The sequence below is a fragment of the Octopus bimaculoides genome, chromosome 12, assembly GCF_001194135.2.
Source record: "Octopus bimaculoides isolate UCB-OBI-ISO-001 chromosome 12, ASM119413v2, whole genome shotgun sequence".
Lineage (NCBI taxonomy): Eukaryota > Metazoa > Mollusca > Cephalopoda > Octopoda > Octopodidae > Octopus > Octopus bimaculoides.
In genome coordinates, this window is record NC_068992.1 from 440,531 (window position 1) to 450,766 (window position 10,236).

General features: G+C 33.9%; 1 protein-coding gene across 2 annotated transcripts in view; it reads left to right on the forward strand.

Annotated features, from left to right (window-relative positions):
* Positions 1-10,236, forward strand: part of LOC106880142 (nephrocystin-4) — a 116,078-nt gene that overhangs the window by 95,851 nt on the left and 9,991 nt on the right. For both annotated transcript variants that reach the window (XM_014929973.2, XM_014929974.2), the window contains exon 24: positions 6,944-7,110. In XM_014929973.2, coding sequence (XP_014785459.1) covers positions 6,944-7,110 — 167 coding nt within the window. The remainder of the gene's footprint in view (positions 1-6,943; positions 7,111-10,236) is intronic.

The following is a 10,236-nucleotide window of genomic DNA, read 5'->3' on the forward strand; positions in this document are numbered from 1 at the left end:
TATGGCGTAGTGGTTAAGAGCGCGGGCTACTAACTCCAAGATTCCGAGTTTGATTCCAGGCAGTGACCTGAGTAATAATAATAATAATAATAATAATAATGATAATAATACTGGGGTTGATGTAATTGACTTACACCATCCCTGGAACTTTCTGGTCTTGTGCCAAAATTTGAAACCAATATTACTTTAAACAACAACAACAACAACAAAGTCCTTGGCTGTTATTTGAAGGAAATGTTACTTAGATGAGGAAAATATCTATTGAGTTGCATTGAGTAACCTGTGGATGAGAAATTTCAGGTGAAATCAATAGTTGTACTCTGGCCATCTTGTAAAAGTTATTGAAAAGAACTTGAACTCTGATCCAGTGGCAAAAAATAAAGCTTCTGGCTCAAGTCTGAAGATGGACCCTTCTTAGTGACCTGGCTCCTGTATTTGTCAGCAAAATGGAATAGGAATAATGTAGAAACAAGTGTTCTGCTGAGAAACCCAGTAAAATAGAACTATATATTCAGCTTTGACCATTTTATTGATTCAGCAAACTTCAATATTTATTGCATATCATTTCTCTAATAATCTGTTTTATCATTCTTTTCACTTTAAAAAAAAAATTGTTATAGTTTTCCCAGGGAAAGGATAACTATCAACAGCCTGGGCTCTGTTTAATTCAGTTAAGGGCCAAGTGCAAGTGTTAAACCAAGTATCAGATTAAATCTACCAACACACAACAAGAATGATCTCTCTTACAGACTTCCACACAGTTTTCATTGATGTAATTTCACCCATTAAACTTTGGTGAACCTGAGACTTTTTTAGAAGACACTGACTGAATCCAAAACTATAATCCGAGGCTCAAGAAGTTCTCTGTATAACTCTTTGATTTGGAGGATCAAATCTGGAACCACATAGTTACAATGTGTACTTCTTAACCACTTGGTTCTTTATGCTTGTTGCAATATTTTAGTAGCCATCTTCGTAAGTACATTATGAGTTCTTGTTACTTATTTTGGTCATAAATTTGCTGCTATCTTTGATTCTATCACAGTGACAGTTGCAGAATTTTAGTCATTATTGATGCTCTGCAGTATTTAGGTTTATTCATTGCCTGTTGTGTCTTTCAAAGTTTAACCGGTGATTATATTCTATTTCGTATTGTCATAACTCTGTTGTTTCAATTAATTCCCATATCTACTACCAGAAGTCTCTTATCGCATTTGTTGTAGGCAATTTCCTTGTTCTTATTTTGTTTTTACTTAACTTTATGATAATATCTCTCACTTAGAGATTAACTATTTATTTTGTTTGTAAAAGTGTTGCTATTTTCATATCTCTGTCTCCCTTGTAAAAACGAAAGGATCTTTTGCTTCAGGATTCCTTTATCTTTCTGGATTTATTTATTTGTTTTTGTTCATTTTGTATTGTTGAAGAATCTGTTGCCCTTTTTTTCATTTTTAATATTGCTTTTGTATTTTCAATTTCATTTAGGATGAGGAGATCATTTCTTTTATTTTCTGTTTTCCAGAATATATTTATTTTTCTAAGATGTTTGATGTTGCAACTCCATCATCATCATCATCATCAACAACAACTACTTCTACATTAATATCTGTTTTGATGTGATATCTGTTTTACGACTACCAAAGATAATAAACCAACTAGCAATTACTTTTATTGTTCTTAGTTTTTCATTAATTATTTCTGTGAAGGGTTTCTATCACTTCAATTACTTTTCAAAATCCATTTTTGTACTCTTGTCTCTCTCTTGTACCCCCCTCCCTTCATAATGTATTATACTCTGTTGTACTCAGATTCTTCAGGTTCTCTTTTTTTTTTTTAATTAAGAAATAAGTGATGATACTGATGGTGGTGGATGTGGTGATGCATAATATTACTGTGGTTTTAGAATAGGTACATTGTGTGACGGTTGCAAGGTTTGACAACAAGGGCAACCAACCACAAAAAAAACCAAAACCCATGCCTCAAAATATAAAAGTGGATGTAAAGCAATGATAATAATGATGATGATGATGTCCCAGAATGTCTTGTATAATGTCCAGCCAACTATACTTAGTGGCACAGTAACTTAACAAAACATATATTAACAACAAAGGCAGTATTAATACCTTAATACCAAGAGGTAATATTTATCTCCACTGAAACATGGGTGTTCTGTTAGAACAAACTTTATGGTGGTAGATACCAAAAGCCTATCTGAGAGTTTATCTCATGATATCTACTGTAGACAAATTTGTTTGAACAGAACATACACATAGGCTGTGTGGTAAGTAGCTTGCTTACCAGACACATGGTTCTGAGTTCAGTCCCACTGTGTGGCACCTTGGGTAAGTATCTTCTGCTATAGCCTCTGGCTATGTGTGTGTTTGTGTGTCTGTGTTTGTTCCCTCACCATTGCTTGACAACTGATACTGGTGTATTTATGTCCCTGTCACTTAGCGGTTTGGCAAAAGAAACCAATTAAATAAGTACTAGGCTTCCAAAGAATAAGTCCTGGGGTCGATTTGTTCGACTAAAGGTGGTGCTGCAGTCAAATGACTGAAACAAGTAAAAGAATTAAAAAAATTTAAATAGGGATAAACTGTTACCTTAATAAAACTGTTCTGTATTTATCTAAGCACCCAGTTTCAGCATAAATGTCATGGGACTTACCTATGGGTCTCCATTAGTTTTAGAAAATAACTGGACAAAAATTCTAAGGAAACCTAGGCTAAGATTGACTCTCAGGAAGATAACCCAAAGTAAGGCTGGCATTATTTTCTCTGATAATACTGATTAATAACTGACTTTGCAATACTGGATGACAATAATGGTGCAGATGTGGATTAGAAATCTAAGAGGTTATACTGATTTTGCAACTGGATTAAATACATGATGGCATGGGTGGAATGTCCATAATGTTCTTTGTGCTTCTGGAACGTTACACAAGCATTGTCTCAACATCAGCATCATCTTACATCTATTTTTCCATGGTCATATGGGGTGGATGGATTCTATCCAATACAGCGTCTCACCAGTAGTTTCATTCTCGTGTCATGTGATTCGGCACCCTAAAATCAGCTTTCTCCACTCCTGCCCATATCTTCCTTGGTCTTCCTCTTCTGTCAGTTCCACCACCATCACCACCATCCTTATCGTCATCATTATAGGCTGTTGTTAGCTGAAATTGTAGAGCTCCAGACAAAGTGTCTTGCAGTATGTTGTCAAACACTGTAAAAAAAAAAAAAAAGAAAAAGGAGTCAAACATCTCTCGTTCTATCTGTTTATATTTTGAGTTAAATTCTGGCATTGTCAACTTTGCCTTTCTTCCTTTCCTGCTTTCCTTCCGGAGGAGACATAGATATGAAAATTACTAATACTTTTAGAAACAAAATAAATTGTTTATCTACAAATCAGAGATTCTTATCACAAACTGAATAAAAACAAAACAGAAACAAGCAATGGACCAACATCAAAACTGATAAGAGACTTATGGTGGTGGGTCTGGAGAATAATAGAAAGAATACAGCCAAGAAAATATAAAATAAAATATAAATCACTAGTTTATATTCACAACAGCCCAGAAATAAACCTAGATACTGCAGAACATCAATAATATGTGGATGCCTGCAACTGTCTCTCTAATAAAATCAAAGACAGTACTGTAGCAGACATATAACCAAAATATCTAACAAGTACTCATGAAGTACATATAAATTCCTCTAACACATGTTGATCATATAAATACCAGTGAAGAACTGGTATTTAATTGATCAAGTCCTAAATGTGTAGTTGTGTGTCTGTGTTGGAAATGTTTTATTGTGTTGTTACTGGGAATCATCCTATTTCACAGAGCTCTATTTGGATATTTTCTTCCAAGATCATTAAATGGAATTTCTTTTTGTTTCATCAACAAAATTGTTTGGAATATTTAACGCTGTACCCCATTATCTGGAGTAGGAAAAATGTTTCTCTAAACATCGTTTTAAACCAGTAGTTCTCAACCATTTTGTTTTTACATATGAATCCCTTTGAGTACAATTTTATTCTGGTGAACCCCATAGCCGTTCAATGCTTAAGAACTAGTTTTATACATAATTCTTTCAAAACTCCTATTTTGCTTTCCACATATTAACTTGTGTAGGTTGAACTATGTAAAACATCAGAAAAAAAAACCAAGCTGTTACCTGCAGTAAATACATCTAAATCAAAATTAAGGATGCACCTCCAATTTACTATTTCGCTTACGGTGACATCTGCCAAAAATTTCATTTCAATCCTGGTTGAGAATCATTGTGTAATATCATGCATATATTTTTCATGGCACCCATTTGTATTATTGATTGGTCACAATGCTGTAGTAAGAGATGCCTTGGCCACAATTGTGGTATCTAGATATATGATCCAGCATATTTGGAAAATAAGGATTAAAAGTAAACAAGGAAAAAAAAAAAAAAGAAAAATGAAAATTCATGACAAATAACTTTTAAAGTCCTGTTGTATTTTCTGAATATAAATCACTGAATCTTGTTAGGAGCAAGAGATTTTGATGAAGTACAATTAGTGCAGTATGAAAGTTATATAAATATTGTATGGATTTAATTGAAGTTTGGTGTTGTCATATAATGATCATTGGTGAATGTTGTTTTAACCTGTTGTTGATTTTACCTGTTGTCATGTCCTTTCACCTGCCAAGATAGGTTGAATGCAGTGAAATTAATTATATGTTAGTGTTTCCACATACATTTACAAGATACTAATTCTTGAGTATCAATTTCTTAATTAAATTCTTAATAAATATATCATAATAAATCAATCATTAATAAATATTATCATAAGTTCTAACTCCAATGAACACATCTGAAGTGTTAACTGGAAAGTCGAAGGAAGAAAGAATCCAGAGAAATTTATTTGATAAAACACAGCAAATAAAAACATGTAGTTCCAACAGGATGTCTTTTGACTGGAAGTTCTTTCTAAAATGAGACCAAACTTTGTTTTGTCATACAAAAGAGTGCTTAGTTTGAGTTATTGCCTTCCAAACCACAACACTTTTTCAACTGTATTTTCAAGATTTACTGACAAGTGAAGATATCTGCACTGCAGGACATTAAGAGTTAAACAACAGACTCAGTTGTAAACACAATCAGTTACTGTTTGAGAGAACAAAGAAAAACTAATGGCAATAATATCAAATGAACTGGGAATAACAAAAGAACGACCAACGCCCGTAGGAACTCATCTTTTGCCAATCAGAAAGAAGTTCTATACAGGGATCATCTTTTGGATTTCATCACTTAAGGCATGTAAACTATTGGAGGACAATTTTTCTGACAATTGTAGCCATTTTTCTTTCAGGAGTAACCTAGTTTTGGGTGGTCAGCAGAGAGTGATTAAATGTCTTTGGGTTTTGTTGGTATTTGAAAAACCTTAAGTTTCAGGAAGCAAGAAAATTTATTGTTCTTCAGGCAAAATTTAAAATCGGTTCACAGTTTGGATTGTTCAAATAAAAACTTTGCTGGAGAGTTCCTAATGACTACTTCAAATGCATATGCAAGGGTAAAAAGACTGCAATCATAAGGGCCAATTTGGGGACTAGTTGTTTGATCTTGGAGGGATTATGTTTGTTTGTGCTGAGCAGAGTGTTGTTAACTGTGTGGTTGGTTCTAGTAATGCAGGTAAGGTTAAACTGTCATAAATATAGACATTTCCAAAGAAATTGGTTCAGAAAATAAAGTCATTATTATTATTTTTTTTTTGTGTATGTGTGTGATGGATAAACAGTGTGTGGTGTAGGCTCTATGCAAGAAATTTGGTATGTGAAAAAATGGTATTTTGTACAGGAATTTGGGGAAAATTATGTGTTATTATTTTCAAACTGGCATTGACAAATTGCTTGCATAACATTTGTCCCAAAAGCAAAAATGACTTCAACGTTTTGACAAATTAAATATTTTTAGCCAAATTATTTCAATGCTCAGTGGAATAGAAAACTTTTAAACTTTTTAGGATTTTCTGTTTTTTTTTTTTATCTGCATGATGAAATTTCCTTATCTTCAAAATTCTTCAGACAATCACACAAATAGCAGACGATTTTCAGAAGAACATACCTGTTCAAACTCATGTTAATGTCCACACCTAGTAATACTAACTTTGAACTGTAGTGTTGAATAATAACATCCATTCTGTGAAATGAAATACTCTCACCAATCAATTTAAACTTTTGAAGCAATGAATCATCAAGCTGTGATGCACACATTGGTATATTTGATCTGAGACCTTCAGGTGTAATCTGTTGGCATCTGCATGTATCCAGAAATGATAAATGGCTCTTGAATTTTGCATGAAAACGATTGAGTTGTTTAACTGATAGAAATGCCGATTTCTCACTTTATGCTTTGTAATTGAACGAAACAATGTTCTTTGGCCCAGGACTGGGCTTAAAACAGGCGTTCAGTGAAACTAACAGGGCTGACAAGCCAACTGTGAAAAGGAACCAAACTGCAAAAGCTGTAATTTATATTATGATTTTCCTAGAATACCTGATGGTTCCAGCAGCTGCTAGAACAAAACATTCCAGTTCTTACAACATAGCATCAATCATGTGCTCAATCTCCTTGTCTTTGATAATTTATGAAGATTGACTTAACAAAGGTGTATACGTGATTATAAAAGTGTGCTATATAATAAAAAAGATAACAAAGATTGAAATAGTGTTTATTCAACACTATTTCAACAGTATGTCTGTCTTCAAATTCAAAATAAGACAAGAAAAATGAAGAACAAAAATAATGGAAAATACACAAGGAACATTAATCTATTTACCATTGTTATTATTATTATTATTATTATTATTATTATTAGTATTATTAATATTAGTATTATTAATATTATTTATTATTATTATTATTAGTATTATGTAAATTAATGAATTTCCTTAATGTTTCAGGTATCAACTGGTCTGTCACCACAAGTGAAAAAATTCTTTGTTGCCATTTATGCAGACCGATTTCAGTCACAGCCCATTCAGATCTGGGAGATCATCATTCATGCTTTACAGCGTGTTGATATTCTCTGTGTAGAAGGACAGAAAACCAAGTTTTCTCTTATCCTCAGGTAAATGGAAAAAATAGAAATAATTTTTTGTTGTGTCTTGGGAGTGTCATAACACCAACAATTATAACACACACACACACACACACACACAGGTTCAATTCCACTTCTTTATTATTAGTCAATTGGTTAAATATCTAAATAACTAACTACTCAATTATTTGTTTAATGTGTTGGTTAAACAGTCAATCAATCATTTGTCTGTCCATCAAAATTCTTTTATTGTTGTTCGTAACCTTTTCAGTGACACATGACTCCTTATTCGCTCCATGGCCTGCAACAGAGAGGCTGAATGAACACTGGTGGAAATTTTGATGACAAGAAACAGTCATTCATATTCTGTCAGTGTGTCAAAGATCAGCATGGCAGCACGCTCGGCTGAATTGACAGCCATAGTTTGTCCAAATATCCAAGGGAGCCATCACTTAGAAAAATACCAGAAAATGTCCTCAAAAGCATGACATTACCGTTACTGAATTGGAAATATGTATAGTAGGTATCAGTACTTCAGTGCCACTGTTGCTACCCATGCATTATTTATACATGGGTGTATCTGTAAGGACAGGCAGGTTGCTAGGTAGGTAGGTAGGTAGGCAATTGTTGAGGGTGGAAGATAGGATTAGAATGACACCAGAATGCAGGTAGGCTCTTACAAATATACATGTAAAGGTGGTGGGGGGGAGCTGGCAGAAACGTTAGCATGCCGGGCGAAATGCTTTGCGGTATTTCGTCTGCCGTTATGTTCTGAGTTCAAATTCCGCCAAGGTCGACTTTGCCTTTCATCCTTTCGGGGTCGATAAATTAAGTACTAGTTATGCACTTGGGTCAATGTAATCGACTTAATCTCTTTGTCTGTCCTTGTTTGTCCCCTCTATGTTTAGCCCCTTGTGGGCAATAAAGAAATAACAAATATACATGTGAATATGTACAATTCTATTTTTTCATTTATTTCACATTCATACACATGCATGAACATGTACAGATGAACATGCACACATAAACACACATGAATGTACACAGAGAGGAACATAAGAATGTACAACCATGCACACACACGCACGCAAGCATATATGTGTATATTAAAGAAAAACACCACATACACACATACACACACACACACACATGCAAAGATACACTCAAATCAGAAAACACTCGCATGTTCACAAGCAGACATGAACATACACATACAGAGAACCGATTCAACCTCATGAACATGCACAAAATTTTTTCCAACACACAGTTTCACATCAAGAATCTTGCAAACCAAATACAAAAATGAAATAAAAATCATATATAGAATATACATGTGTGTGTGTGTGTGAAACTCCCACACTGATAGCGTCATTCCTTTAGCTTTCACATATATACTGGTTACCATATACTCTCTGCTCAGCACTTTCATTTTTATATTCATACATCTTTTGTACATATGCTTATTTGTAATTCATCATTGTCTTTTAATCTATTCTTTTAGACTCACCATTGTTCAGAAATTTTCATTTCTTCATTTATTTTCTGTTGCATCTCTCTTTACAGATTCTGTTGTTATTGTTATAAATAAATATAATGTTCACTTCTGTTAGTGATAATATTCCTTCTTCATGTATGCTGCTGCCACCTCTCTCTTAATCAATGCCGGACACCTAACCATATTGAGGTTGTTGACAAGTGATTGCGTTTCTTTTAAATGCAGTAAGGGGTCTTTTTTGTCTAGCATTCCCTTCTTTGTGTTGATAGATTTCTTGGAAATATTCCTTTCCTTTGCATTTGCTACCCATCCTTTTGAAGATGATGTACTAAACGAAAGAATGAAGATACTTACACATCATTGCTCATGTGTATTTGCTATGTCTCATTATATGCTTTCATGCAATATTGTTTTGTAATGTTTACATCTAATTGCATAATATGTATTATAATATCCACTATTCACAGAATACATCAAAACAGCTGTAAAGACTTATTATATTAAGTTATTTTATGTAACAACTTTGTAAATATATCCATGCATCTATGACTGTTTGTCTGTGTCTCTGCACACACAAATACTCACACATACACACACACGCATCATGCATCACATCATTATTCTATGTCCTCTAGCATGTTTTGGATGGTATGACTAAATCAATTGGCTACAGGACCACATTTTGTTCATATATTTCAGCTGTGGCATTGTTTCTATGGCTGGATATTCTACAAAATGCCAGTCACTTTATAAAAAGTACTAGGTGACTCTTTTCATGATACTGGTGCAATCAAATATTCTCACCACACTACACACACACACATACACATATGCTGAAAGAATGATAATTCAAAAACACGCTCCCATTTAAATAAATGAAAAGCTTGAATTAGTTTAATAATTACTTTCAGAGGTTCACAGCAACAGCGTTCAACCATGAAATAGCATTTACAATAGATACAACCTTAATTAATTCAACACTTAAATCCACTCACAGACATCTTTAAAAAATCTTCTAATTTGTCTGAATCACAAAATCATAAAATATACATATCAAAACAAACTTGACAAAAATTAAGAAGTAACCTTAATTAGATTAACAAATAAATCTCTAATGAGTAAGTTAATACCATGAATCCAAAAGTACGAAGCTGCAAAGTGAACTTCTGAGCCACACAGCTCTGCTGGTGTCTTGCTAAATCGTTGTATTATCATTTGCAGGATTTGAACTACATCTGCAGTAAGCAATTTACCCGTGGTAATCACTACATTAATAAGATCTATATATATATCATCATCATCATCATCAACACCGTCGTCATCATCATCATCATCATCGTCTAACGTCTGCATTCCATGCTGGCATGGGTTGGACGGTTTGACTGAGGGCTGGTGAGCCAGAAGGCTGAACCAGCCTCCAATCTGATCCTTAACATAGTTGTCAAGGAGATTCAGTGTGACACAGAATTTGACAAGGCTGGCCCTTTGAATTACAGGTGCCACTCATTTTTGCCAATTGAATAGACTGGAGCAACGTGAAATAAAGTGTCTTGCTCAAGGACACAATGTGTTCCTGGAAATTGAACTTACGACCTTGTGATCATGAGGTGAATACTCTAACCACTAAGCCATATGCCTTCATATATATATATATATATATA